Below are 17032 nucleotides of genomic sequence, written 5' to 3' on the forward strand. Positions count from 1 at the left end.
TGAAATTGCACATTTGGGGAGGATTTGTGCAGTTTCGCAAGTGTGAATTTGTGCAGATTCGGGAAATAGAAAAATCCGATTCTGTCAATGAGCAGATGATGGAACGAAAGGCACCAGACAATCCATGAAACACAGATGAAATGGATTTTACAAAATCCGTACATCCTTAACATGTACACCATGTTTCATAGCTATCTGAAGTTGTACCATATCGAAGCTGCCTGTGTACTGCAAGTTGTTCCTAATTATGGATTTACTGTGTTGTAAAGTTCTCTTTCTGGCTGATAATTTCCAACTTCTAGCAGCACAATGTGCTTGCTGTGTATGTTTCACTAAAGCTTACTATGGCAGCATTTCCATTCGGCATTTTTGTGCAATTGATATAGATCTTTGAAACTCTGCTTCATCATAATGGCACAATTTCACAGCATCATTTAAGGCAACAATAGAGAACAATATTTTGTTATTCTCTGAACTATAATTGTTTTTGTAGAAAATCCTCACTGAAACGTGATCATTTTGTTTGTCTGTTCATTTTGCCATCTGCCACTAAGCAAACATTGACTTTTTGACTGTTGCTAATGCAACTTCCTTGTTAACTTCATTTTCTGAGCAGCACCATCAATGAAGTTGGCTCCAGTTACAGAACAGGTTTTGATAAACATCCCATGTCCCCAGAGGAGAACAAAGCATTTTACATTGTGCAAAACAAATGATTTCTTCGAGTCAGAGACCTGAAAATTCTTTTCTTTAAGAAGTCATATTTAAGATCTAGAGGACATTAAATACTATATGTTAGAATTAATCTAAAATTATTGTGTCTATTGACCACAGAATATTCTTTTATAGATTATGGATGTAGGGATAATCCAATCCTTTAGGAAAAATATGACTTCAACTTAAAGGAAAATCAGCATACACATGAAACCTGCATATCTGAATCAAATAGAATGTAAAAATATAAGAACATAAGAGTCATGCTGGATCAGACCAAAGGTCCACCTAGTTCAGCATTCTGTTCATACAGTCACCTATTGGAAACATAATAGGAGCCTTTTTAAAAGAAAAAGCTGTGCAAATAGGACAATTAGGAAGACATCTTTATAGCCACAGATTTCAGACAGTTCAAGGACTGAAGTGCATGAGATATATTGTTACTACAACAAAATCCTTCTGATTAGCATGATAATGTTTAAAATTCTTATGAATCTCAATGTACTGTTAGAATTTACTTATTTATTTATTATCGTTATTTTATATTGCCTTTCAATAATATTCCCAGGACAGTTTCCAAGAAGGTAATGCTTGATTTATCCAATTGTATACTTTAGCTGATTCTATATTGTGCAGAGGGGCAATGGAAGAATTCTCCATCTCTGCAGAATCCTTAAGCTATATGTTGAGGTGCTCTAGGTCTCCAGCAGCAAGCATGGACTAGATGGCTTAGAAGCCCCCTCCAACTCTAACTCTGTGATTCTACTTATACATCTTATACATCCAATTCCAAAAGGCTTAGATCAGGTAACAATAGTTTAAGGGGGAAGTGTGAGAAAAACAGAATACACAACAAATATATAAATATGTAGAAATTAAATCCTGGCTGGTAAATGCAAGTTCAAACAGTAGTCTCACAGCACATCTGGAAGGTATATAATCATTTACCTGGAAAGATATCCAGCAGTGATACAGCTAGGCAAGTTTAGACCCTGGACTTAATGATTGGGGTGTGTGTGTGTTAATGGCCATGCGTAGTACCTTATTTGTGGAACACGTAACTAAACCATTCTCTTCTGTCCCATACACCATCTCTCCACTCTTTACAACTGCTTCTACACTTATTGTGTTACAGCAAACAACACAAAACTGTTTGCCAATCCTGATTTAACAGAAATAAATAAAAGCTATGAGCACATGTAGTTTTGCATTTTAAACTCACTTAAACCGCAGCATCATGACTATGGGAATAACATAGAGTTTGGTTCTGTAGCCCTGATTTTAAACTACATTTGCATCCATGCCAAAGGTAGTGAATTTGGCACGATTAAATCTATCAGAATGAAGATTTGGCAAGATTAAAACTATCAGCATGAAGATTTAGCTGACATAATTCAAGGATTATGGATCACTGACTGTGCATATATATTCATATGTAAATCCCATTTATTTCAATGGGGCTTACCTGCATTTTATCAATACGCAGAACTGCTGCATTTATTTATTTGCAAAAGGGCAAGGGAGTTTAGATACTGAGCACATTTGATTTGATTTATTATATTTATATACCGCCCCATAGATGAAGCTCTCTGGGTGGTTTACAAAAGGTAAAAACAGTGAACATTAAAAGTGTACAAAATTTAAAACCATCATAAACATAGATGGCATTTATGCCGCTTACCTCCAGCATGTGGTGGTGGACCACACAGCAGCACCATTCCCTGTCCTTGCCGGACTGACACTGTACTTCTTGTCCTAGTTTTGAAATTTTCAAGATCTGTTAGGAATAGATAAATAAATACATAATTACATGTTATTACATTCAGTTTCCAAATAAGAAGGACAGACTATTGATCCTTAGATTAAATAGAAAACAATTAATGAAGGTGCATACATGAGGCTGGGGGTTGGAGGAGATGCATACGTCTCTGAGGACTCGTTTGCCCCAAGAGTCATTTGTGGGAGGTAGGCTTCAACTTAACAAATAGTTTTCGGGGGTGCCCCTTGCTTACTTCAAATAGCTCATGCAGCCAGAACACATCACTCCTAGCTGTGTGAAGCTATCATTTGACAGATTTTAGGAAGCAGGGGCATATATTCACAGAATCACAGTTAGGCGAGACTTTGTAGGGCATTTTCTTCCAACCCCTGTATAATACAGGAAATCTAGAGCTAGATCATCCCCAACCCAATGGCTGTCCAGAATCCACCCATACCTTACCTAATTGGCTCCATTGTCCAACTGTTCTTATCATTGAGGATTTTTGCCAATTTTCAATGGAACATTATTTTATTTACATTATTATTATTGCATTTATATCCCACCTTTTTTCCTCCAAGGAACCCAAGGTGGCATACATAATCTTCGTCTCCATTTCATCCTCACAACAACCCTGTGAGGTGGGTTGGGCTGAGAGTCTGTGACTGGCCCAAAGTCACCCAGTGGGATTCCATGGCCGAGTGGGGACTAGAACCCGGATCTCCTGACTCGCAGTCCAACACTTTAGCCGCTACACCACACTAGCTGTAACTGTGCTGTAACTTAAATCCATTAGATTTAGTATTGCCCTCTTGGGCAGCAGAGAATGAGACTTTGCCCTCTTGCATTTCTGGTATTTAAAGGGAGTTATCATGCCACCTGCACACCACACTGCACACTACCCTCAGCTTTATCCCATTTCCTTCAACCTTTCCTCATAGGACTTCCATACATGTTCCAATTTGAATACATCATTCTTAAAGTGCAATACATTAACAGTTTTACTTATACACTCAATTCTGAACTCAAAATTCCATATTCCTTTTTTCAGAAACCTAGTTTATATGCTATCCAAGACCTTTAGTGCATTTAACACCTACCATAAGTCGTCTATCCTGCATAGGCAGGATAGCATTGGAAGACAGAACTAACAGAAAATTTCAGATCAGTGATGGATTGATGACTGATACTGGGTATTTGTGTGTGTACTACAGAACTAGGAAAGTCCACTCAGAGAAACTGAACTGCAGCATTAAAGTACAACGTGATCAACTAAACGCACAAGATGCAACTGAGGCCTTAGCTAGACCTAAGGATTATCCCAGGCAAATGGAGGGGTCATCCCTGCCTGCTCCCGGGATCCCTTGTGTGTCATTTGGATGCACAGGGATGATCCCAGGACAATCCCGGAATATAGGCCTGGTACTAAATCCACAAAAGAGATTAACTCTTGAGCTATCCTCCATATTATATTTATCATCACAAAAGGGCCCCAACAAGTCAGTGGTATGACAAAAATTAAAGGATGGGGAGGATTCATACCCATGTCTCCTTATGAACTGGACATGGGTATCCTGAGGCTCATGAGCTGAGGCAGCTAAAATCTATTATTTTGTTTATTACATTTATCATCCGAATAGTGACCTGTGAGAACAACCACATAAAGCAAAACTGCAAAATGGCCAATTCTGTCCCCACCAAAACCAGACACTCTGAAACATTCCATCTTTTTCTCTGCGTTGTACATTAAGCTTAAGCTTATTAATTGCCAAGGTTACTATTGGTGACCCATCCAATGGCACCAGTTATTGATCAGCAACTTCAACTGCCAAAGGAATTCAGTGCGAGAGCTCCAGCAGCATTGAGTCACCTTAGTGGCCTTTTATCTTATATAGTTGCTTGCTCTTACATTCCCAATTGGTTCTTTAAAAAGAAAAAGAAAACTTTTAGAACAGCTGAGCCTTTGTTTGTTGATCTCAAAATTGTTGTTCAGCACAGCAGAAAACCAAGAAAACACACAGGAGATAAATATATTGAACAGTTGGAAAGTAATTATATTGTTATAAAGGTGAGAAATTAGACTTTGATTTTTATCCTTCTTTGATTTTTTTCCCGATTAAAAAATAAAGAATACAGTTGTACTGACAAGATGTCTTAGCCTTGCTTCCACATCCCATCTCTCTCCCTTGGCCCCACAATTAAGCCAAACTGTTCTTTAGAATACAGACTCACAATGGTTCTTTGCTCAGAACCAAAAAAACCTTCCACATTGTCTCAAAAGTAAGATTATGGCTATCTTCCATCTCTCCCCTGCTCCCCATGCCACACTTATTTATTATTTATTTTATTATTTATTTTATTTTATTACATTTATATACCGCCCCCCAGCCGAAGCTCTCTGGGCGGTTCACTTAGGATCAAATTAAAGATTGCCTTAACAAGTAGTTTGTAGTTGCATCTTCTTTCAAAATACTAGAACCCGGGGTCATCCAATGCAGCTGATTGGTGGGAGATTCAAAACAAATAAAAGGAAGATATAATTAAATTATGGAATTCACTACCACAAGATGTAGTGATGGTCACCAATTTGGATGGCTTTAAAAGGGGGCTGGATACATTCCTGGAGGAGAAGGCTATCAATTCCTACTAGCCCTGATGGTTATGTGCTACCTCCAGTATCTGAGGAAGTAAGCCTGTGTGCACCAGTTGCTGGGGACATGGGTGAGAAGGTGCTGTTGCACCATGTCCTCCTTTGTTGGTCCCTGGTCAACAGCTGGCTGGTCACTGTGTGAACGGAGTGCTGGACTGGATGCATCCATGGTCTGATCCAGCATGGAACTTCTTATGTTCATTAGCATGTCCCATGGGGCATCCCATCTAGATGGGAATCAAGCAGGGTTGGAGGGTGGGTTAGCCTTTCCCCCCAATACTCCCCCCTCAAAACCTGCTAGTTCCTTAGGGGGGTTCCCTCCTAGGGAAATAGCAACTTTGGAGAGCATGGAGGAGGATTTTTCTGAGAAACATGCCTTGGGGGGAATGATTAACGTGTTAGCAGTCTTCACCCTCATAACATCCCCTACGAGTTAGGGGACTGTTCCCCTCTGTTTCACAGGTAATGAGCCAGAAACACTGATTTCCCATCATTTCCACAATTAATCCATGGAAGCGTTGAGAACCAGCTCTTTCAAACCTAAGTCCCATTCTTTAACTTTGGCTCATGCTGATGACTGCAAACATATATTTACATGTGTTTAAACAGCAAAACCATTGCACTAGGACCCTGACCAAGATGCTCACAATCTAGAGAAACATGAAATACAAGGAAAGGAAAATAAGTAGGAAAGATATGACGATCTCTCTCCCTATCTATCCACATCTATAGTAAGTAGCTTAGAATAGTGTGATAGATCATAAACCACATACCTTTCTCCCTCCCTGATAACACTTGTCTATTTTGTTAATGTTTTAAATGTATTGTAAGCCACGTTGAGAACTTCAGTTTATAAGCACAGTATATATACTCTGAATAAATAAGTACTAACTGAGGAAGCCTGTTAGATATTAGTAGGAAGAACAAGGTTAAGCACCGAGAAAAGAAGGGACAGTGGAGATAAGAAACAGAACAAGGAGTCCTAGGCCAAGTATAGGAATAGCAAAGAGCACAGAATGGAATGCAATAAGAGATCAGAGGCGACATATAAATTGGAGCCACACTATTCAAGGCTTTAAAAGTAAGAAGCAAAGGTTTAAACTAGATAAAAGATAATAGACGCCAGAAGACTGAACAGCAAAGAAGAGTGATATGATCAAAGCACCATCCTAGCTGGATTATACTGGCAGCAGAATTCTGAACAAAAATGAAAAGGTTTAGAGTGGAAACAGGGGATACCAGGCGGGGTGATGATGGTAAGCCAAATACTAAACAAACATACCATTGTCTTAGAAGTAGATACAGGATAGATTTTTGCAATATCAAGATGGGGGAAATCCAAAATTATCTAACAGGAGAATCAGTTTAATAAGACAAAAATGAATAATAACTATAAAATATAATGTCTAGGCCTATATAAATTTGGACAGACAAAGAAGAACCAAGTTATCATTATTTAGTAAAGAAAGAAAGAAAAAGTAGTGGGAAAAGGGATTTTAAGAGTGAAAATATTAAGTTTCGGATTGTCCATATGAAGTTTAAAACATTGAGATACCAAAGCAGAAAATGTTGATATGCAATCAGCAGTATAAAGAACCTCTGATCAGCAGTATAAAGAGCCTCAGGTGAGAGGGGGAACAGAAAAATAAAGCTGCCCTTGTCAGTATAAATAAAGGACTGAAACAACAAACAAGTTTATAAAATGGAAAACAAAGTAAATAGGAAGAGACCAAGAACAGAAGAGTGGGGAAACACCATCAGAGAGAGAAGAAAAGGCCAGCTCAGAACTGGAAACTGACACAGTAAATGTCTGATTAGAAAAAAAATAAGAGCCTGGTCAACTGAGAACAGAATCTTGAAACAGACTAGAAAGAGAATTAAGAAAAAGAAAATGACCAACAGTATCAAAAGGAGCTGGGAGATCTAACAGAATATCAAAAGAATAGACCCCCTTGACTTTTAGCAAAAAGAAGATCATTAGACATTTTTAAAGGGCAGTTTTCTGATGTGGAGAAGATAAAAATAGTCTGTTGATAATCAAATACATAATTATTCAAGACACCAAAAGTAAACAAAAGTATCTGCTCACACACTGGAGCGTTCCCTTCCCTTCCTCCCATTGCAGCCCCTAGTATCCCCACTCCCAGTCTGATCCAAAGGTCTCCCAATTCTCTGCAACAGATTTGGGGGTGTAGAAGGACTGGAGAGGAGAATTTGTTGCACTGGCTGGCCAATACTGTCTTTCAATAAGCTTATGAAGCTTCTGAAGCTTCAGAAAAAGAAAGAAGAGGATAGAACAATGGCTAGAGACATTATAATAAGAATTATTTTCATTTGCAAAGCACTTTAGAAAACGAAGAGCACTTCACATACATTAACTCAATAACCTTACAAAATACTTAATGATAGGTCAAGATTATTATTCCCATCTTGGTTATGGGGGAACTGAAGATGAGAAAGGGAAACTATCAGTAAGTAGAGTAAAAAAGAGCAAAAACAGTAGCCTCCTTCAAATGAGTTGGAAAACATCTATTATAAAAAAAAAATCAGATTCGTGGGGGGGGGGGGAGAAGTGCAGTAAAGAAAATAAACAATAATAACCAAGAAGGTAGGACTAAGTAATCAGGCTGAGATTTTAAAAGATGCAAGAGGGGAGCAGCCAGAGAGAGGAGTGCTAGTGTGAAAGAGGATAAGAATAAAAGAACAGTAGGTAAAGAACAACAAACAGAGAAAGCAGTGGTAGAAGAAAATGGAGCCTCAAATAGGCTCAATTTTATTAATGAACCTGGCAGCAAAATGTAGTGTAGACTGCGAAAAGTAAGAGGAGCAGATTGTAGTGTGGAAAATATGACAAGGAGCAGAAGCTGAAAACTGGATAAAACAAGAGCAAAATCCCTACAATTTCATATTACAGAGAACAAGGCAATATGAAAATATAGGTTTGTAACAGAAACCACAACGTTTTGGTGTAAGCCTGATCCTGTATACCAGTATCTAAATATAATCCAAAATCTGTTTTTAGTAGTTAAACCTAAACATGTCAGACAAGCCATCGGAATCTTCCAGTCATAATCAGAGACTCCACCACATAATGATCATATCATCAGGAATGTCTACATAATCACCAGAAGAATTCTGAACATGCTGAGAAAGAAGTGAGGCAGGGTACATCTTGGCAGAGACCATCCCTGGCTGGGACCACAGATTGCCCACTTTACTACACGGTTTGGGACCACAATACCTGATGGAACGCTTCTCCCGACATGAACCTACCCATACACTGCGCTCAACATCTAAGGTCCTCCTTCGAGTGCCTACTGCGAGGGAAGCTCGGAGGATGGCAACAAGGGAGAGGGCTTTTTCAATGGTGGCCTCCCAATTATGGAATGATCTCTCCGATGAGGCTCACTTGGCGCCAACATTGTTATCTTTTCGGCGCCAGATCAAGACTTTTCTCTTTCCCCAGGCATTTAACAATGCTAAGTTTGTTTTTTAACGGCCCCCAGAACTGTTGTTTTTTAAATGGATACCATTGTTTTTATACTGTTTATTTATTTAAAACATTTATATCCCACCCCATATCAATAAGATCTCAGGGCGGCGTTTTTGATGGTTTTAAATTTTGTATACTTTTTAATGTTTACTGTTTTTAACTTTTGTAAACCGCCCAGAGAGCTTCGGCTATGGGGCAGTATATAAATGTAATAAATCAAATCAAATCAAATGGAAGATAAAAGATCAATTCAGGGGATGGATGGAGATAGCGAGAGCACAATGGGAAACACAACTGTTATGGGGGCATTCATGGTTGTTGTTTTACATTTAGGCAAGTCCCTAAATGTATCAACTGAATCCTAGAGATGTCCAGGTTACTTGTCCAGATTGAAATAGCATAAGTTAGGGACTAGAGTATAGGGCAAGAGTTATAACACCATTAGAATACTGTGTGAATCATCATCAAAAATATAGTGTACAGACTGAGGAGGAGGGGGAAGGTGGAGGAGACAAAATGCACATTGAAATTGTTTTGAATAGCTTTAAAAATATATTAAGGATGGACAGATTCGTCAATCTTATTTTAGCTGAGATTGACGGATTTTTAACGTCAAGCTTGTTGCGACCTGTTTCCACATATTTGCGACTTTCTTAAAAAAAAATCTGTATGGAAATTCGTACTTTTATGTGTACATTTTTAAAAAGTACAATTGTCTTCCAAGTCCTTTTCATAATTGTAATGCAGTTATGTTCACACCTTTTTCTAATATAAAAATTTGTGCACATTTCCCCCTAATATGCACACGTTTGGTGTGCATTTTTCCCTGCAATGACCTGCACTGCAGACTTTGAGAAAATGAATTTTCCATTCATCCCTAATTAGAATATCTGGAACCCCCAGATAAATTGACTGACTATAGTTTCAGGAGAACATCTCACCACCTCCCACATGAAATACAGAATTAACTAAAGGGATTTGTAACATAAGATGTGATTGCCAGTAGTTTTGACAGCTTTGAAAAGGATTAGAAGAAATTAATGGAGGTTAGGTCTATCAGTGGTGATTAGCCATGGCAGCTCAAATGAAGCATCCATATTCATAGTACACATATGATACCAAATGATTATTTTTTTTGGGGGGGGGAATAATAATCTCTGGTTTTGAGCTTCCTAGGTGACAGAGTAGACTAGACTGTTTTGTTTTGTTTTTTGATAAAGCAAATAATTAAGGGACTCCAGTTACATTTTCCTATGATTTGAAAAATAGCAACACTGGCCATAGCTAGACGAGGGCTTATTGAGGGAATCACCCTGGGATCATCACTGTGCATCCAGATGACGCACAGGGGATCCCGGGGGCAGAGAGGGATGATCCCTCCATTTCCCCAGGATTTTGCCCTACCCTTCTAGCCCAGTTTTTCCATGGTCCTGGGCTGATCCTGAGACCGCAGGACATGTGGCTGGGCATCTCACAGCCGCGCACCCATTGGGGATGGGGGGAACAGGTGAAAGATTTTTTTTTTTAAAAAAAAACCCCACTTACCTTCTGTGCACGAGCGCTCGTGTGCTCCTTAAAAGAAAAAAATGGTGGCCGCATTGTCACGCGCCGCATGTAAACCAGGGCGACGATCTTGCGATCATAAAATCATGAGATCGCCTCCCTCTGACCCCCCTTGTCTAGCTGAGGCCACGTGGGAGAATTAAACAGCCAGATCTTATCTTGGCCACAAGAGCCATGGGACAAGATCAAGTTGCTATCAGCTCATCCTGATAAATGTATGTTTCTGCTCCTATTTTTGTAGTCATCTCTCATATGTACATCGTATTCATGGAGCTAGGGGAGAAAATCTCCACTATGTTTAACCAGTAATTTATTTCAAGAAGTAACAAAGACTTCCTGAAGTACTTCCGACTCTGCCAGTAATATACTGGGTTCTTCTTTCACTATTATAGCAGATAATCATGACATGTGGAATATCCGCATTTGAAGACATCCAACAAGTTGGATCACTACTATTTCTCCTCCTCTTATTCTCATACAGTTTGATTAATGGTGGGGAAAGGAAGTAGAGAAGAAATCCTGCAGCTACTCTTTGAGTACATTCCCTTGAATATAATATTTTACTGAAAGAAGCAACCTTCAGTGCATTAATTTCCTATTTAAATCTTGTTAACCGATTTTACCTAAAATTAGATTACACAACGTATAAATAAAATTGAAATATAATTCCTATGACGTTAATGAAAAGTTATTATGATGGATTCATCTTAAATTATGATCAAACAAGTATTCAAATTATGATCCAAAAGTTGTACTGGTCATACCTATCATGTAAGTTTTTAATATTACACTTGATTGCTGTCAAAGACTATGATATAGCTGCATTAACAGTAACTATTGATTTCTTCAACTGACTTGTTACGTGACCTCGGGTAAGTTATTTAGCTTTTCTGTGTCAAAGTTTGCTCATTTGAAATGATGAGTGTAATGATGCTTGAACTATCTCTGCCTCTGAAGAGGCCTAGTTAATTAATTTATGCTAAGAGCTTTGACACTCTAAGATGAAAGGTACTCTATAAGTGCAAAGTATTACGTGCATGTGAACCAAAATCCTCTTTTCAGTATGAACTTCATTTTTTTCTCTAGTTGTGGGATAACTCTTTTAAGTCACCTTCATTATCAACTCAACTCAAAATTCTTAACTTACACAGCAACAACTTCTGAGGAACTTGCCAGCCTAAAATAGATTGGCCCTGATTAAAATCTCTGTATGTCGTCCAAGGAAAAAGAAATTGCCAGCTCTATCTGGCACAGTATCACTATATATCTAGCATTTTCTCTGACTAGTAACCTTTTGTGCAGGATGTTCTATTACTCACTTCTAAAATATCGGATATGTCTCAACAGAAGTCGGAAATCAAAGGAAGTAAATGATTAAAATCCTGACAGCCCACAAGTCATGCCAGAGTGCTAAATACAGACACTCTAACCTGAAGCATATGGCATTTGATGGTAGTAATTATCCACGTTTGGCATTAATAAGCAATATTTTTTCACACATTTTAACATTAACAAGAAGTGCAAACATCAATATTTACAGTCTACAAGAACTGAATTATATGGCAAACTAGGGCAGAATTATTTTCCTTCTCAATTATGGACCATGTGGCCATGGTGAAAGAAAACTCCATTTATAAATCAAGACAGGCTGAATGTAGCATGAAAAGAAGACTTGGACCAAATGACCCTCCTCTCCTCAAATTAATGGTTTGATTTGGATTGTTTTGATTGTGCCTCTATCAAAATTAGCACAATACTCAACTTGTAAAGCAAGACAATTTGATATGTACTAAATGAAACATTATCTTCTGGATGTCATAGCACATACGCTTTCTAGGTGAACTAGTAAGTGAACTAGTAAACTCAATGCACTCTTAAAACAATAATGAAAACAGTAAAACATCCCTGAGGAAGATGCATGTCTGAGGTCATTGCCAATTCGACAAAGAGGCCTCTATCTTTTATGAAAGCTTAGTTCTGTTTTGCATTTTGTTGTTTGCCAAAGGAATATTTCCATAGTTGTTCTCCTTAGGCTTATTTTTATAACAATAAACCAATACATAAAACAGTTAAACATATTTTTAGAATCAGAATGTTTTATCATAATTAAGTTTGCTACAGATTTTAAAAAAGGGACTACACATATAGGAATGTCATTGGACACCAATACCCACCCACCCACCCCACAAAAATCCAAACCAGAATATTATCTTCTCTGGTTTCAATGGTCTTTGCTACAGCCTTTGATTGTCTCCTATGCTCCAGATTATTCCTCCAAAAATGTTATTCTATTCCTGCCAAGTCCTGCCAGGACTTTTTCTTATGACTGAATCTGGAGCTATGGTAAATGGCTCCAAGCAAGCCAGGAAACTATTAACCATAGTTTCTGGTTCAGACATAACAAGAAGCTATGATTAACTGCAGTGTCCTTGCTTGTTTCCCAGTTCAGATCCAGGTTCCTTCTTCATGGTTTTTGGCATGATGTCACAGAGCTTTTGTACATGAGGCATTTGTGGTGTGCTCATCGTTTTTTACTCACAGTTGCTCATGGGTTCTTTAGATGACATAGGGCCTTGCTAGACCTACCTTTAAATCCGGCCTTCAGGCGCGGCAAGCCCGTGCTACAATTAGAACGGGCCGTCGTGCCTATCCAGATGTCAGACGTGACGGGGAAAGGAAGCCCCGTCGTGTCCTGCATTTTTAAAAAAGAGTTAAAGGGGCCATGTGCGCAGGAGCGCACCAATGAAAAGGTAAGTTGCTTTTTTTAAAAATAAAGGGTTCCCCGCTCCCCCTGCCCCCGATTTCCCCCCACAATGTCTGATGCCCCCCGCTTGCCCCCCGCTCAACCCCTCACTTGCCCCCTGCTTGCCCACTCGCTCAACCCCCTCGCTTGCCCCCCCACTTGCCCGACCCCTCGCTCGACCCCAGCTCACCCCCTCGCTCGCCTGCTCACTCGACCCCCCTGCTCACTCACCTGCTCCCTCGCTCGCCCGTCAGCTTGCCATGTCCAATGCCCCCTCCACCACCACCCTGGCAGCGATCTCCCCCCCATCTCTCCTGCCGGGTCTGCTCTTTCCCCCCTGGCCCCCATCACTCCCCCCCCAACGATTCTCTCACTCCCAGCCTGACCCTGGGATCCCCTGTGCATCATCTGCACACTGCAGGGAGCCCAGGCCTCGCACCCGGCAAAACCCTCGTCTAGGAAGGCCCATAGTGACTCTCCAGTTACAACGTCGGTTTGTAAACAGCACTTTCCGCAAGTTTTTTTTAGAGCAGGGTACTATTTTTTATGGTGAAAGAAAGCGCAACTTCCTCTTGGGTCTTTACGTTATTCTGTTATACCACAGTGCCACCTAGAGGTTATGTAGTGGAAAAGCAGGAAAGGAAATGCTCCTCATGTAGTGCTTGAATCTCAATTCTGTGACAAAACCGGAAGTAGATGTAGCAAATTAAGTTATTCAATATCAATGAGAGCAGTTATCTTGAGATCTAGGAACGTAGGAATCTGCTTTATACTTAATGAGACCATTGGTCTTTGTAGCTCAGTATTATCCACAGTGACTAGCAGGGTCTTTGCAAGGTTTCAGGTAGGAGTCTTTCCCAACCTACCTGGAGATGCCAGGGATTGAGCCTGAAAACTTCTGTGTGCCAAGCATGTACTCTACCACTGAAAATCTATTAGTATATCCATACACTGCCATAAAAGAAATATGTAATGTAATACATTTGGTGGTCAAGAAATCATATTCCATTGCCTTATCCTCTCCTACTACATATTTTGTAATAATGAAATGGCTCTGATGATCTGATCCACAGACATATGTAGAAGGTATGTGTGCATACCAGGTAATAAGGTGGTAATCTAATACCCAATCCTCCCCCATTTACCGAGGAGTAACTCAATGGGGCCAACTTCTGAGAAAATATAGATAAGACTGTGCTGTTGATCTGCTTAAAAAGAAGCAGGTGGTGAAGTCTAGGGAAGCTGCTGTTTTGCAAAGGAAAACAAAGGCTTCTGTATATGCACAATCCCTTGCACAAGAGGCTTGCTGAATTAGGACCAAATGTTAATGCTTGAACTATCTCAATCTTATGCATATATGTGCTGAAATTTAGTTCCTGTATTATACCTCTTATATGCTTAAATCAGAGATAATTATACATTGTGCCATAACCTAAGAGGAAATGCTAAGATCAATAAATTTTTTATACATTGTTAAATCCAGATTTATGAAAGCAAACATGATTAATATGCTGGCTTACAGCAAAAATATTAGATGCTATTACACTGCTATTTCTGACTCAAAATGTGTCTCTTGAGGCACAAGTGGTTTATAATTGGGATGACGTGCGAAGAAACTATAACCCCAAAATAGCTCTGGTTTGTTTTTTCTCAGGATATTCTTTAGTAGTAGAGGTTTTTGACTCTTGATGAGATTTGAAGATCTGTCAGGAAAGATTGCCTGCTATGTTACACTACAACACTTCTATCCTGACGCTGAGAAGTGGTAGAAGTATACCATTGCAAGCAGCCTATACACTTCTATCCTGATGCTGAGAAGTGGTAGAGGCATCTCACTGCAAGCAGCCTAGATGTGAGTGGCATTTTAATAAGTTCAGCTGTTGTATTGAATTTTGCACATTCAATGTTATAGAAACTTTCGGCAAACAGTTTGGCAAGCAGTATGCAAATCAGAGCTTGGATCCAAGGTCGGCGGAAGGGAATATGCTATTGGAATGCATTTCCTCTGCCAGCTGCATCCTCCTTGCACCCCTTCCCCAAATCTGCTCTGGGAGGTTGAGGAGTCCTCCGGAGGAAATCTGAGGTGCTTGCAGAATGCTACCGGGGGTGGGGGTGGGGGGAGGAAGGGACAGGGAAGCCCCATAGAGTGAGTAAACTTCTGATCACACGACATTTGATCCAAGACCAATTATGTTTTTCTACTTCTGTCGATAGTTCTGGACACTAATTACAGCTCATAGAGACCTGCGCAAAAGTATCCAAAGTCTGACTTTTATGGCTCCAGGGAATAGGGTAGCCCCAAAATTAGCCACAGCTCTGGGAAACTCCTGAGTTTGGGAAAACAATTCCTAGGCGTGTCTGACCAAGTTCTAAGCAGTTTACACACAAAACATCTAATCAACCTTTAATTTAGTGTCTATTTTTTTCTTCTTCCAGTGAATCCATAAACAGCTTAAAGAGAGGTTGAGAGGAGCAATAATTGCCTGTCTATATGAAAATGATCCAGAATCAGTTTATGTGAGGACTAGCATCCACAGAAGCATAAAAAGCTTTTCTTCCTGAAATACTTGGCAATATTTGCATTCTGATATTTATGGCACCAATATCCCTAAACACTGTCTCTATATAACACATGGCAGACTTTTTAAAAGTAGGGTTTTAGCAACAGCTTTTGCACAAATACATAAAGATTAAGTTCTTCTGCCTATGTTCTTGGCTTTGGTGTCATATTTGTCAGGTTGCTGCTTAGGTGGCTCAAAAAAAAAACCTCCTTTGATGCTGCAGACTTAATGGAATTTTAGCTTATAGTCTGGTATTTTAATGAATACTTTTTAAAGTCACAGAAATGAGAAATAGTTAACGTGTCTTGGACTGAATGCTTCCTAATTCAACCTTTGGAAAGGAGCTTTCACTGGGATTTCAATATAATTGCTTAAAAAAATAATAAGTAGGCATTCTTGAATGCAAGAGTGCTATGAGCGTGTTCAGTGAAAACAACCTTTTGTGTGTAGTGTTAAAGTACAAGTGAAACACTTACATCTGATGAAGAGAACACCAGTCCATTAAAGCTTTAAATGCATTTGTTAGCCTTTAAAGTGGCAGAAGAAAAATAGATTTTGCTGCAACATACTAAGACAGCTATCAACCTGGTTCAAAGGTTGGATTCTGACTTAGATTGCATTGAAATCAAGAAAATTTTCACAGTGATTGTAATGGGACCCAAGTGCAACTAACTTAGGCCGTTGCTAGACTAGGCGTTAGCGCGGTGTGAGGCCTGGTTTCCCTCTTGTGCATCCAGATGACGCACAGGGGAATCCGGGGTCAGGCCGCGCTAAAACCTGCCTTAACCCGGCATAAGCGGATTCGCTTATGGCCCAGTTTTTCTAGCTGTAGCGCGCCATCGCCCCTCCTCCCTGCCGGATTATCCGGCAGGTCTAGCATGGCCCTTAGTCTGGATCTAACCCACTGTCTTCATGAACCATTGCATTAGGCTCTGATACCATTCTGATAGGCTTTGTGGACTTCTTTTTGCCAAGTGACAGCTGAAGCTAGGAGCGAATACATTTATGCAAAACTTAAGGAGCTTCCCAGAATTTTTTCACGAGCCAACTTGGAAGGACGGAATGATGATGAGTTGAATATGAGAGTGAAAAGAAAAATCCTATTTGTAGTGGTACATTCTGATAATTCCCTCCTCCAGAGGGGTGCTTAATATGGAGGTATCAGGGCTAAAGCCTAATGGAAGTCATAGAGCTGGGGGCCCTTCTTCTGATGAGTCACCAGTGCTACAGTTTCTCAGTGGCGAAGGGAAGGCACTTTGAATACATTCACTGTGGCCATAGCTAGATCTAAGGTTTATCCCTGGATCATCCAGGTGTCAAACCTGTTCATCTAGGTGACACACAGGGGATTCAGTGCTCAGGCAGAAGCGAACCCTGGATGATCCCAGGATAAAGCTTAGGTCTAGCTGTGGCCAAAGACTCTTCTTGTTACTACTACTACATACCTCTCTGAGCTGAGCCTGAGTTAAGAAAGAGATCCTGGAGCAGTGCGCTATGAAACCCTGGCATAAATTAAAGGCGATGGAGAAAATGAAGGGAAAGGCCGGGG

At 39.8% G+C, this 17032-nt stretch overlaps 1 protein-coding gene across 4 annotated transcripts in view; it reads right to left on the reverse strand.

Annotated features, from left to right (window-relative positions):
- Positions 1–17032, reverse strand: part of LOC134395511 (contactin-4-like) — a 637778-nt gene that overhangs the window by 209294 nt on the left and 411452 nt on the right. For all 4 annotated transcript variants that reach the window (XM_063121675.1, XM_063121677.1, XM_063121676.1 and 1 more), the window contains one exon: positions 2396–2491. In XM_063121675.1, coding sequence (XP_062977745.1) covers positions 2396–2491 — 96 coding nt within the window. The remainder of the gene's footprint in view (positions 1–2395; positions 2492–17032) is intronic.

The sequence above is a fragment of the Elgaria multicarinata genome, chromosome 3 (assembly GCF_023053635.1).
Source record: "Elgaria multicarinata webbii isolate HBS135686 ecotype San Diego chromosome 3, rElgMul1.1.pri, whole genome shotgun sequence".
In the NCBI taxonomy this organism is placed as follows: Eukaryota; Metazoa; Chordata; class Lepidosauria; order Squamata; family Anguidae; genus Elgaria; species Elgaria multicarinata.